The sequence below is a fragment of the Macaca mulatta genome, chromosome 19 (assembly GCF_049350105.2).
Source record: "Macaca mulatta isolate MMU2019108-1 chromosome 19, T2T-MMU8v2.0, whole genome shotgun sequence".
Lineage (NCBI taxonomy): Eukaryota > Metazoa > Chordata > Mammalia > Primates > Cercopithecidae > Macaca > Macaca mulatta.
In genome coordinates this window covers 58,075,626-58,089,331 of record NC_133424.1, presented here as the reverse complement: position 1 = coordinate 58,089,331, position 13,706 = coordinate 58,075,626, and the positions used below count along the sequence as shown (strand labels likewise).

General features: G+C 51.5%; 1 protein-coding gene and 1 long non-coding RNA gene across 11 annotated transcripts in view; one reads left to right on the top strand and one right to left on the bottom strand.

The window, feature by feature from the left end:
* OPA3 (outer mitochondrial membrane lipid metabolism regulator OPA3) overlaps positions 1–6,109 on the top strand; it is a 36,670-nt gene extending 30,561 nt beyond the window's left edge. The window contains exons 2-4 of one of the 10 annotated variants that reach the window (XR_013408669.1): positions 680–1,657; positions 3,742–5,088; positions 5,734–6,109. Coding sequence is in view for 2 of the 10 variants with exons in the window: in NM_001258146.2 (NP_001245075.1) it covers positions 680–1,077 (398 nt within the window). In the remaining 8 variants the exon portion in view is untranslated. 10 annotated transcript variants of the gene reach the window in all.
* Positions 1,885–13,706, bottom strand: part of LOC144337178 (uncharacterized) — a 67,574-nt gene continuing 55,752 nt past the window's right edge. Inside the window, exon 2 of the long non-coding RNA XR_013409910.1 lies at positions 1,885–3,509. This is a non-coding gene — a long non-coding RNA (uncharacterized LOC144337178). The remainder of the gene's footprint in view (positions 3,510–13,706) is intronic.

Below are 13,706 nucleotides of genomic sequence, written 5' to 3'. Positions count from 1 at the left end.
AAGGGGGCTGGTCTTTCTCCTGGGAAGTGGGTGGGGCGACAGTGCCAGGGCAGGACAGCCTGGCTGGCGGTGGCTTAAGGGAGGAACACAGGGAGCTAAGCATCTGGCAACTGGACCTTTACACTGTCCATGAACTTTGCGCTGTGGAAGTCCCTGGTGTCCCTCTTGGGGCGTGGCCCCTCAAGTCTGAGGACCTCCCTTCTGGGGCAGTGTTTCTCTTTCTTTTTTTTTTTTTTTTTGAGACGGAGTCTTGCTCTGTGCCCCAGGCTGGAGTGCAGTGGCGCCATCTCGGCTCACTGCAAGCTCCGCCCCCCCGGGTTCACGCCATTCTCCTGCCTCAGCCTCCCGAGTAGCTGGGACTACAGGCGCCTGCCACCTCGCCCGGCTAATTTTCTTGTATTTTTTTAGTAGAGACGGGGTTTCACCGTGTTAGCCAGGATGGTCTCGATCTCCTGACCTCGTGATCCGCCCGTCTCGGCCTCCCAAAGTGCTAGGATTACAGGCTTGAGCCACCGCGCCCGGCCTCAGTGTTTCTCATCCCTGGCTGCTCGCTAGAATATTCTGGTCTTTTAAAAGACCCCTGGGTTACCCAGGCTAGGTGACTGCATTCCCTGGGTGAGAGGGGTGGGGCTTGCAGGGGGCTCCCAGAGCGCAGCCTGACCCCTCTCTTCCCCCGCAGTGTACCACTGGGTGGAGATGCGGACCAAGATGCGCATCATGGGCTTCCGAGGCACGGTCATCAAGCCGCTGAACGAGGAGGCGGCAGCCGAGCTGGGCGCGGAGCTGCTGGGCGAAGCCACCATCTTCATCGTGGGCGGCGGCTGCCTGGTGCTGGAGTACTGGCGCCACCAGGCGCAGCAGCGCCACAAGGAGGAAGAGCAGCGCGCCGCCTGGAACGCGCTGCGGGACGAGGTGGGCCACCTGGCGCTGGCGCTGGAAGCGCTGCAGGCGCAGGTGCAGGCGGCGCCGCCACAGGGCGCCCTAGAGGAACTGCGCACAGAGCTGCAAGAGGTGCGCGCCCAGCTCTGCAACCCCGGCCGGTCCGCGTCCCAGGCAGTGTCTGCGTCCAAGAAATAGGAGCTTGCTGGACCCTGAATTTGGACATGGCCTGTGTACCTAACGTGGCCTTCTTCCCACGCCACCCCTGCCTGTGCTGGCCCAGTGGAAACCACCAGGATCTTGGTGCAACTTGGCATTTGGTTACCCCTGCTGATAAGAGCAGCAGTTACCTGCCACTGGGACCAGCAGGTGAAGTGTTGCAACATAGCCCTCTCCATCATCCTTCACCCCCTAGCCCCGACTCCAAACCAGGACGACCTGCAAAGTCCCAGCCAGCAGGACACCGCGGGCACTCTGGCAAATGAAAAAAACGGAACCTGGTCTTGAGCTGAATCAATGTGTTATTGTTACCGCTCCCCCCAACCCCACCCCGGTTTACCTGATCAGTGTTAACCTTTACCGGGACACTCATCTGTTACACTGGAACACCCTCTTCTCTTTGTCAATGGGTACAGACCTCTGTAAGGAAATGCAGTGTGTTGCAGTGGTCTTTTCTCCCCCTCACCTTCTAAGGTCAGCTCTAGTTGAGCATCACTGCTGTCTTTAGGAGAAAAAACAAAGGTGTGGCTGGGAGCCATGGCTTATACCTGTAATCCCAGCACCTGGGGAGGCTGAGGCGGCCAGATCACTTGAGGTCAGGAGTTCCAGACCAGCCTGGCCACATGGTGAAACCCCATCTCTACTAAAAATACAAAAATTAGCTGGGTGTGATAGGGTGCGCTTGTAATCCCAGCTACTCGGGAGGCTGAGGCAGGAGAATTGCTTGAACCCACGAGGTGGAGATTGCAGTGAGCCAAGATGGTACCATTACACTCTAGCCTGGGCGACAGAGCAAGACACCATCTCAAAACCAAAAGTTAACTAGGCGTGGTGGTGGGTGCCTGTAATCCCAGCTACTTGGGAGGCTGAGACAGGAGAATTGCTTGAACTTGGAAGGTGGAGGTTGCAGTGAGCCGAGATTGTACCGCTGTATTCCAGCCTCGGTGACAGAGTGAGACCGTGTCTCAAAAAAAAAAAAAAATCCTGGCCGGGCATGGTGGCTCACGCCTGTAATCCCAGCAGTTTGGAAGTCCGAGATGGGCGGGTCACTTGATGTTGGGAGTTTGAGACCAGCCTGACCAATATGATGAAACCCCGTCTCTACTAAAAATACAAAAATTAGCCGGGCATGGTGGCATGTATCTGTAATCCCGGCTACTTGGAAGGCTGAGACAGGAGAATTGCTTGAACCCGGGAGGCAGAGGTTGTAGGGAACCGAGATTGCACAATTGCACTCCAGCCCAGGCAACAAGCAAAACTCCATCTTTAAAAAAAAAAAAAAAAAAAAACCTGGCTGGGCGCGGTAGCTCACGCCTGTAATCCCAGCATTTTGGGAGGCCGAGATGGGTGGATCACCTGAGGTCAGGAGTTCGAGACCAGCCTGACCAACATGACAAACTCCGTCTCTACTAAAAAATACGAAATTAGCCAGGCGTGGTGGCGCATGCCTGTTATCTCGGTTACTCGGGAGGCTGAGGCAGAAGAATTGCTTGAACCTAGGAGGCGGAGGTTGCGGTGAGCCGAGATCGTGCCATTGCACTCCAGCCTGGGCAACAAGAGCGAAACTCTGTCTCAAAACAAACAAACAAACACAAAAGGTCCTGGCCTGCAGTCAATCCGTGGAATCATTGTACCTTCCCTTGAGGCCCCAAGTGAACTATTCCAACAGAACACTCTCATCCTTGAGTCTGTGGCACGACCCACTAGAATGGCGCTACAGGATCTTTTCTGTGAATGTCCTCCAACCCTCTTTCCATGGTGGGAAATTTGATCCTAACTAGGGCTAATCCAGCCTGTCCTTCTGCCTCAGCCCCCTATTTTCTTGTCCTCAGAGTCCCTGGAGCTTGTACTGTGTGGCATGTCCTTTCTTGCCTTCCCCACCTTGCTCAGCATTTTTCAGGGCCCCAATCGAATCCAAGCCCATGAATTCAGTTGTCACATCCTTCATCTTCCATCCGCGTCTCCTAATCTGTGTGTTCTTGCTTTCTTTCCTCGGAGCTCTGGACTGACCCGACAGCCCGTCTTCATGTAGCGGTACCCTCCTGCCTCCATAGCCCCCAGTCCCACCCCCATCCTACCAATTAGGCCACCAGTTGGCCTTAACTCCTTGATTAATTTCCTGGGGCTGCCATAACAGGTCACCAGTGGGTGGTGAACTTGATGGCTTCAGTCTAACAGGAATTTAATTCACACAGTTCTGGAGTCCAGAAGTCTGAAACCAAGGTGCTGACAGGGACACGCTCCCTCTTGCAGCTCCTGGTGATTCCAGGCCTTCCTTGGCTAGGCCTCCAGCTTCACATGGCCTTTTCCCTCTTCTTTTTTGTCACTCACCAGAACACCTGTCATTGTATTTAGGGCCCACCTTTTTTTTTTTTTTTTTTTTTTTTTTTTTTTTGAGACGGAGTCTTGCTCTGTCGCCCAGGCTAGAGTGCAGTGGCGCGATCTTGGCTCACTGCAAACTCCGCCTCCGGGGTTTATGCCATTCTCCTGCCTCAGCCTCCGGAGTAGCTGGGACTACAGGCGCCCGCCACCACGCCCGACTAGTTTTTTTGTATTTTTTTAGTAGAGACGGGGTTTCACAGTGTTAGCCAGGATGGTCTCGATCTCATGATCTCGTGATCCGCCCGGCTCGGCCTCCCAAAGTGCTGGGATTACAGGCTTGAGCCACCGCGCCCGGCCTTAGGGCCCATCTTGAGTTCAGAGTGATCCCACCTCAAGACCCTTAATTACATCTAAAAAAACACTTTTTCAAATAAACTGTCATAAGTACAGGTCCTGGGGGTTAGTATGTGGACATGTCTGTTGGGGGCCCACCATTCAAGCCATTCAGCCCATACTCCTCCTCACCCCAAGAGTATGCTGGCGTCCAGGTGCAGTGGCTCACACCTGTAATCTCAGCACTTTGGGAGACCAAGGCAGGAGGGAACTCTTTGAGCCCAGGAGCTGAAGACCAGCCTGGGCAACACGGTAAGAACCCATCTCTACAAAAATAAAATAAAAATATTAGCCAGATGCAGTGGTGCATGCCTGTAGTCCCAGCTACTTGGGAGGCTGAGGCAGGAGGATCACGCGAGCCCTGGAGGTTGAGGCTGCAGTGAGCTGTGATCCTGCCACTTTACTCCAGCCTGGATGAGAGAGGGAGACCTTTTCTTAGAAAAAAAGTACCCTGGGACTCCCGCCAACCCTGCGGGCCATTTAGCCTTCCCGCTAGCTGAGAGGAACAGTCTAGGAACCCCCCTTTGCTACTGGGTTTCTCTTCCCGGATCTGCCACTGAAGCACGGGGCGGGTGGGTCCCACTAGCCTGCAGTCTGCCCTTCCGACTGTAGCTGTCTGCTAATTAGAGGAGCCGCAAGGTGATGGAGGCATCCTGAGGCTGTATCTGAGAACCATCATGTGGATCTCCACAATGGGCACAGAGCTTATTAACATAAGCTCTGATGGGAAGGGTTCTGATGGGGAGAGGCCCAAGAGTCACCCTATGAGGTGGGGAAACTAAGGCCAAGGGTAAGCAAAGGGACTTGCCAGAGATGCCACAGCCAATGAGGGGCTGACTGCCCAGGGCGGTGAAGTAGTAGGGGCAGAGTGAGGGGCTTGTATTACCCTGACTGCAGAGTGAGGAGGGAGAGGCGATGGCTGAGCAGAGGCTGGGGGGGTGGCAATCTCTACACAGAGGCCCAGGCCGTCCCAGAGGTGGCGTTGACAATGGGAGACCCTCTCTATCCCCTCTCAGAGCAGCCCCGGATCACACCTGAGATCATAGCATTGTGTACACGGGTGACCATTCCACCTGGGCCTGCTCTCGGGAAGCTGCAGGTGAAAGTGGGAGGGCCGGGCTTTCCCCCACTTCCGTCCTCACCTCCCTTCTCTAAGGAGGTAAATATGGCCCGGACCAAGATCTGCCCAAATAGAAGGCCAGGAAACAGGTTCTGAAACAGCTTTTCTGTTCTGTTCTGTTCTTTTCTATTCTTTTCTTTTTTTTTGGAGACAGAGTCTAGCTCTGTCACCCAGGCTGGAGCGCAGTGCTGCGATCTCGGCTCACTGCAGCTTCCACCTGCCAGGCTCAACCAGTTCTCCTGCCTCAGCCTCCGGAGTAGCTGGGATTACATGCGCCCACCACCCACGCCTGGCTAATTTTTGTATTTTAGTGGAGATGGGGTTTCACCAGGTTGCCCAGGCTGGTCTTGAACTCCTCACCTCAGGTAATCCACCCGCCTCGGCCTCCCAAAGTGCTGGGATTACAGGTGTGAGCCACTGTGCCTGGCCTGAAACAACATTTCAGTTCCTTCTGGAAGAGGGGGAGAACTTGGAGCAGAGGGAACTGATCGAGTGGGTCCTGAGTGGGGCTATGTTTAAAACTGGGAGTGACCCAGGCCGCGCATGGTGGCTCATGCCTCTCATCCCAGCACTTTGAGAGGCCGAGGTGGACGAATCACATGATGTTAGGAGATCGAGACCAGTCTGGCCAATATGGCGAAACCCCGTCTATACTAAAACTACAAAAATTAGCCGAGTGTCGTGGCACATTCCTGAATCCCAGCTACTCGGGAGGCTGAGGCACGAGAATTGCTTGAACCCAGGAGGCAGAGGTTGCAGTGAGCTGAGATCATGCCACTGCACTCTAGCCTGGGTGACAGAGTGAGACTCTGTCCCACACACACACACACACACACACACACACACAAAGACAGAGGTGGGAATGTGAAGACAGGCAGGAGCTCCAATTCCTGACCCCAGCGCCATCCTGACCCAGATGGAGTGCTGCTCTCACATCTCAGAGACTTCGTACTCAGTCCTGCCCTGCCCTGACAGGCGGCCAGTCCTCATGGGCAGCAGGGCCATCTACTTCCCCCACTGCGGTGCCAGGGGTGGCCGGGGTGTGTGGAAATGGAAAGAATGTCCTCTCAAAATGCAGGAGGCCAGAGGATGGTTCACTGCTCGTGTGTTCTACTAGCTAAAATTGTGTATACCTTGCAATGTGGGGAGAGGGGTTAGAATAAATTTGTAAATGAAGCTGATTGTCTTCAAGTTGATGCATTCTTTTTTCATATTTAAAAAGTCCTTGGGGCTGGGCGCGGTGGCTCACGCCTGTAATCCCAACACTTTGGGAGGCCAAGGCGGGTGGATCACCTGAGGTCAGGAGTTCAAGACCAGCTTGACCAACATGGTGAAACCTCGTCTCTACTAAAAATCCAAAAATTAGCCAGGCATGGTGGCGTGCACCTGTAGTCCCAGCTACTCAGGAGGCTGAGGCAGGAGAATCACTTGAACCCGGGAGGCCAAGGTTGCAGTGAGCCGAGATCATGCCACTGTACTCCAGCCTGGGCGACAGAGCGAGACTCCATCTCTAAATAAATAAATAAATAAATAAAGTCCATGTCAACCTTAGGAAAAAATATCCTTTATTCTTTCACTCGAAAAACTCACTGAGGTGGTGCTGCACCTGGGCATGGACCCAGTGTCCTTGGTGGAGCATCTCCCGTAAAAAAAAAAAACTCACTGAGTTACCCACTCTCTGCCCCACCCCGTGCTGGGGTCACAGCGGTGACAGAGGCAGCCCCAGCCCTGCCCTCACCCAGTCTTACTTACAGATGCTCACACATACATTTATTTTCCAGTGTTCTCTGCCCCACCCCATAGTTGTTTAGGAAGCAGGGGCTGGGCTGAATGCAGACTCCCCCCTCCGGAGTGACTGAGGACTATAAAACCATTCATCCCAGCTCACAAAACCCTGGGAGGTGCCCTGAGGGCTGTGCCTCTCCCATCTCCTGGTAGGCTGTGCTGTCCCCCTTGCTGGTTTCTCTGTAGGGCATGCCCTTGCCTGGAGCGGGGAAAGATGGCTGAGAGCCACCCCAGGAGAAAATGGGCTTTACATAAGCCCCAACCTGATCTGTTGGCCCACGGAGCCACTCTTGGGCCATTCGCTGTGTTCCTGAGTGGCGGACTTGGGTCCCCAGTGGCAATGGCTTGTAGCTGGAGTCGGTGTGGACAGAGAGAGGAGAAGCATGGCATCTCTGAGTGTATTGAGGATCGACTGCGCCAGGCTCCGTTCTAGTAGCTGGGAACCAGTTGGGAGTAAGCAGAGGCCCTCACTGGAGCTGACATTCTAGTGCCAGAGAACGGCAATAAAGAAGAAAAGAGTGGCCGGGCACGGTGGCTCATGCCTGTAATCCCAGCTCTTTGGGAGGCCAAGGCAGGCCGATCACCTGAGGTCGGGAGTTCGAGACCAGCCTGACCAACATGGACAAACCCTGTCTTTACTAAAAATACAAAATTAGTAGGGCGTGGTGGCGCATGCCTGTAATCCCAGCTACTCAGGAGACTGAGGCAGGAGAATCGCTTGAACCCGGGAGGCGGAGGTTGCAGTGAGCCAAGATTGCACCGTTGCACTCCAGCCTGGGCAACAAGAATGAGACTCCATCTCAAAAAAAAAAAAAAAAGGGAAAGATCTAATCCAGCATGGGGTGATGAGCACTGAGAGGAATAGAGGCAGGGGAGGAGTTCCGGACTCATGGGCACTGCTGATCTGGACAGGTGGGCAGGGAGGAGGCAGCGCTTCAGATGGAAGGAGACAGAGGGCTGTGAGTATCTGTGAAAGTCCTAGGACAGATGTGGCGTTGGCCTGTTCCTGGAACAGCAAGAGGTTCTGGCTGTCAGAATAGAGCAGTGGCTCACTGACCACCAAGGCCTTCGGGCCAAATCAAGGGGGCCATTGCTACCTGTCTTGGTAAATAAAGAACCCAGGCGCTCATTCGTTTCCATGTTTTCCGCGGTTGCTTTTGCAGTACAGTGACAGAGCTGAGTATTTGCACAGAGATCCTAGGGCCCTTGTACTCTCTGGCCCTTTACGGAAAAAGTTTACCCTCCCCTGGAATAGAGTAAGCGAGGGGAGAGGCTGGGCGAGGGGTCCAGGCAAGCAAAGGCTGCCCCTTGCCTTGATTGGCACAACTGTGGAGGTCATCCCAGCTCTGGAGCCCCCACAGGATCACTCAGGCCTCTGCTTCCACCGCATCTGGCTTCAGCTTCCCCCTCTGCGGAGTCCTCCCTCCCTCCCTCCTTCCCCACAGGAAATATCCCCAGCGCTCAGCAGTAACCCCCACTGCGCGCAGATTTCAGAACCTCCACCTCAATCTACAGCCATGTGCCACAATAAGAAGCAGAGTTTTAGGCCAGGCGCGGTGGCTCACGCCTGTAATCTCAGTATTTTGGAAGACTGAGGTGGGAGGGTCACTTGAAGTCAGGAGTTTGAGACCAGCCTGGCCAACATGGTGAAACCCCGTCTCTAATAGGAATACAAACATTAGCCGGGTGTGGTGGTGCACATCTGTAATCCCAGCTACTTGGGAGGCTGACATAGGAGAATTGCTTGAGCCGGGGAGTTGGACGTTGCAGTGAGCCAAGATTGCACCACTGCACTCCAGCCCAGGTGCCAGAGCGAGACTTGGTCTCAAAAAAACAAAAACAAAAAAAATTAGCCCAGCATGGTGGCACACACCTGTAGTCCCAGCTACTTGGGGAGCTGAGGCAGGAGGATCGCTTGAACCCAGGTAGTTGAGGCTGCAGTGAACTGAGATCACGCCCCAGCCCTCCAGCCTGGGGGACAAAGTGAGACCCTGTCTCAAAAAAAAAAAGCAGAGTTTGTATAATCCATCGTGTGCATATGTATACAATAATTTACAATTCTATGTATTTTAAAAGTGTACAATTCATGTATTATGTGACATACAATGGAATATAATATGTATTTTATGTCATGTGTAACATAAATCGTATATTATATGTAGTGTATATGCTTATGTACATATCATTGGAATGAAAGTTTCATTAAATAATTACCCTTAATATTTGCAGTTCGGTTTTTTTTTTTTTTTTTTTTTTGAGACAGAGTCTCGCTCTGTGGCCCAGGCTGGAGTGCAGTGGCCGGATCTCAGCTCACTGCAAGCTCCGCCTCCCGGGTTTACGCCATTCTCCTGCCTCAGCCTCCCGAGTAGCTGGGACTACAGGCGCCCGCCACCTCGCCCGGCTAGTTTTTTTTTTTGTATTTTTTAGTAAAGACGGGGTTTCACCGTGTTAGCCAGGATGGTCTCGATCTCCTGACCTCGTGATCCGCCCGTCTCGGCCTCCCAAAGTGCTGGGATTACAGGCTTGAGCCACCGCGCCCGGCCTGCAGTTCGGTTTAATATTTCCTATTTTATTATATTCTATTTCATGAAGAATAACTACAGATATATGTGCATTGTATATACTTAACATATATTATAAATGTATGAAACCCATTATGTGTGTTCTATAACACATTGATGATATGTTAATATCATACATTATATGTTATATGTCTTGTTAGAATAAGTTTCTCTGAATAATAATTGCTCTTATGTGTGATGGGCAACTGTTAACTTTTTTTTTTGAGACAGAGTCTCGCTCTGTTGCCCAGGCTGGAATGCAGTGGCACAATCTCAGCTCACTGCAAGCTCCGCCTCCCGGGTTCACACCATTCTCCTGCCTCAGTCTCCCGAGTAGCTGAAACTACAGGCGCCCGCCACCATGCCTGGCTAATTTTTGTATTTTCAGTAGAGACGGGGTTTCACTGTGTTAGCCAGGATGTTCTCAATCTCCTGACCTCGTGATCCACCCACCTCGGCCTCCCAAAGTGCTGGGATTACAGGCGTGAGCCGCCAGGCCAGGCCAACTTTGTTACTTTTTTTTTTTTTTTTTTTGGAGACGGAGTCTCGCTCTGCCGTTTTGATTCTCCTTTATTTTGTTTCTTAAAGAAAAGCATGGCCTGTCACACCTGTAATCCCAGCACTTAGGGAGGCCTAGGTGGGAAGATTGCCTAATCTCAGGAATTCGAGACCAGCCTGGGCAACATGGTGAAACCCCATCTCTACTAAAAATACAAAAAAGTTATCCGGGTGTGGTGGCGGCGCCTGTAGTCCCAGCTACTTGGGAGGCCGAGGCAGGAGAATCGCTTGAACCCGGGAGGCAGAGGTTGCAGTGAGCCAAGATCGCACCACTGCACTCCAGCCTGGGTGACAGAGTGAGACTCCGTCTCAAAAAAAAAAAAAAAAAGAAAGAAAGAAAAGCATGTACATATGATGTATGTGTTATACAAACCTGTATAACGTGGGCTGCATTGGGCCAGCGTAAAGACTAAATTTTACTCTGGGAAGAGACTTTTAAGCTGGGATTACACGTGTGAGCCACTGTGCTCAGCCTCTGTTTTTTGTTTTGTTTTGTTTTTGCTTGTTTTTTTGTTTTTGTTTTTGTTTTTTGTTTGTTTGTTTGTTGTGTTTTGGAGAGGGTCTTGCTGTGTCACCCAGGCTAGAGTGCGGTGGTATAATCACAGCTCGCTGCAGCCTCAGCCTCCCAGGCTCAAGCAGTCCTCCCATGTCATCCTCCAGAGTAGTTGGGACTATAGGTGTGCCACAGCCACACTCAGCTAATTTCTTAATTTTTTGTAGAGATGGGTATCTCTTTATGTTGCCCAGGCTGATCATGAACTCCTGGGCTCATTCCATCCACTTGTCTCAGCTCCCAAAGTGCTAGGATTACAGGTGTGAGCCACCACAACCAGCCCCTTTTTTCTCTGTTTTGAAGTAGACTCCCATCCTGCCTTGTCTTGATTTCCTTTATTTATTTATTTATGTTTTTTTTTTGAGATGGAGTCTCCCTCTGTCACCCAGGCTGGAGTGCAGTGGTGCCATCTCGGCTCACTACAACCTCCGCCTCCCGGGTTCAGGTAATTCTCCTGCCTCAGCCTCCTGAGTAGCTGGAATTACAGGCGCCTGCCACCACACCTGGCTAATTTTTGTTTTTGTTTGTTTGTTTGTTTTTGTTTTTTTGAGATGGAATTTTCCTCTTGTTGCCCAGACTGGAGTGCAATGGCACGATCTCAGCTCACCACAACCTCCGCCTCCCGGGTTCAAGCAATTCTCCTGCCTCGGCCTCGCAAGTAGCTGGGATTACAGGCATGTGCCACCATGCCCGGTTAATTTCCTATTTTTATTTATTTATTTATTTATTTTGAGACAGAGTTTCGCTCTTGTTGCCCAGGCTGGAGTGCAATGGCATGATCTCAGCTCACTGCAACCTCCACCTCCCAGGTTCAAGCGATTCTTCTGCCTCAGCCTCCTGAGTAGCTGGGATTACAGGCATGCACCACCACGCCCAGCTAATTTTGTATTTTTGGTAGAGATGGGGTTTCTCCATGTTGGTCAAGCTGGTCTCGAACTCCTGACCTCAGGTGATCGGCCTGCCTTGGCCTCCCAAAGTGCTGGGATTACAGGTGTGAGCCACAGCACCTGGCCAAAGTTTGTATTTTTAGTGGAGACAGTGTTTCATCATGTCAGTCAGGCTGCTGTCGAACTCCCGACCTCAGGTGATCCTCCTGCCTCGCCCTCCCAAAGTGCTGGGATTATAGGCGTGAGCCACCGCGCCCGGCCCCCATCATCCCTTTTAATGGCTGAATAATAATCCATTGTAAGGCTAGAGCACAGTTTGTTTCTTCATACCTCTGTTGAACGTTGTTGGGGTTGTCTCCGCCGTGTGGTGGCTATGAATAGGGCTGCTATGAACGTGCATGTAGCGTGCAGTCTTTTTAGGCTTAGATCGTTTGTCTCGAGAGCTGTGAAGCATCATGGGAAGGGCATGGGCTCTGATCCCAAAATGCCTGGAGTCAGTCCCTAGCTCTGCCTCAGTAGGGTGAGCTTGGGCCAGTCACTGGGTATCTTGTGCCTGATAACAGAACTTCCTTTGTAAGGTTATTATGAAAGTGAATCAATCAATACATGCAAAACACTTAGGAAGCTGCTTAGCACAGAGTAAGCAGTTGCAAAATGACTCTGCGTTGCCAGCAACAGGAACCTTCCTGGGCTAACTGAAGCAGAAAAAGAACTTACTGGAAGGATATCAGGTAGCTCACTGGCTAAGAAAACCAGCAGGAACCTTGACAGGTTTATAGTTAGAGATGCCGATTCTGTAACAGAGACCCAAGATGTGTAATGATACTGAGTGAATGGAGTTTACTTCTTGCTCTTAAAACAGTAACGTTGGCCAGTTGCAGTGCTCACACGTGTAATCCCAGCACTTTGGGAGGCTCAGGCAGGAGGATTGCTTGAGCTCAGGAGTTGGAGAACAGCCTGGGCAACATAGCAAGACTCCTCCTCTACAAATACAAATAAATCATAAAAATTAAAATACAGCTGGGCACAGTGGCTCACGCCTGTAATCCCAGTACTTTGGGAGGCCAAGGTGGGCAGATCACTTGAGGTCAGGAGTTCGAGACTGGCCTGACCAACATGGTGAAACTCCATCTCTGCTAAAAATACAAAACTTAGGCGTGGTGGTGTGTGCCTGTAATCCCAGGTACTCAGGGGGCTGAGGCAGGAGAATCACTTAAACCCAGGAGTTGGAGGTTGCAGTGAGCCAAGATCGCATGACTGCACTCAAGCCTGGGCAACAGAGCGAGACTCTGTCTCAAAAAAATAAAAAATTAAAAATAAAAATAAAAATAGGCCAGTCATGCTAGCTCATGCTTGTAATCCCAGCACTTAGGGAGGCCAAAGCTGGAGGATCGCTTGAGCCCAGGAGTTTGAGACCAGCCCCTGGGCAATATACAGAGATGCTATCTCTACAAAAATACAAAAGTTAGTCACACGTGGTAGCTTGCTCCTCTAGTCCCAGATACTCAGGAGGCTGAGGTGGGATGGCTGCTCGAGCCGGAGAGTTGCAGCTTGAAGTGAACTGAGATTGTGCCACTGCACTCCAGCCTGGGCAACAGAGTGAGACCCTATCTCAAAAATAAATAAATAAATAAACAAACAAAATAAAACAGTGAAGTCATGGGCCGGGCACGGTGGCTCACACCTGTAATCCCAGCACTTTGGGAAGCCAAGGTGGGTGGATTGCGAGGTCAGGAGATCGAGACCATCCTGGCCAACATGGTGAAACCTGTCTACTAAAAATACTGAAATTAGCTGGGCTTGGTGGCGCGTGCCTGTAATCCCAGCTACTTGGGGGGGCTGGGGCAGGAGAATCGCTTGAACCAGGGAGGTGGAGGTTGCAGTGAGCCGGGATCGTGCCACCGCACTCCAGCCTGGTGACAGAGCGAGACTCCATCTCAAAAAAAAAAAAAAAAAAACCAAAACAGTGAAGTAATGTACCACATAATGAGGTTTCTGTCAACAACAAACCGCATATACAACAGTGGTCTCGTAAAATGATAATAGCGTATTTTTACTGTACCTTTTCTACGTTTAGATGTGTCTAGACATGCAAATACTTACCATTGTGTTGTAACTCCCTGCAATTTTCAGTACAGTCACATGCTGTTTAGGTTTATAGCCTAGAAGCAGAAAGCTCGACCACGTAGCCTAGGTGTGTAGCAGGCTACACTATCTAGGTTTGTGTAAGCCCACTCTGTGATGTTTGCACAATGACGAAATCACCAAACAATGCCTTTCTCAGACTGTGTCCCTGTCATTAAGCAATGCACAGCTGTACTAGCTGGGAACAGGTTGGCAGGGCAGCCCTCCTCCTCCACACTGTCATTCAGGGACTCAGGCTGTTGCAACTCTGCCATCTTCAGTGTGTTTATTTCAAGGTCCCCCTG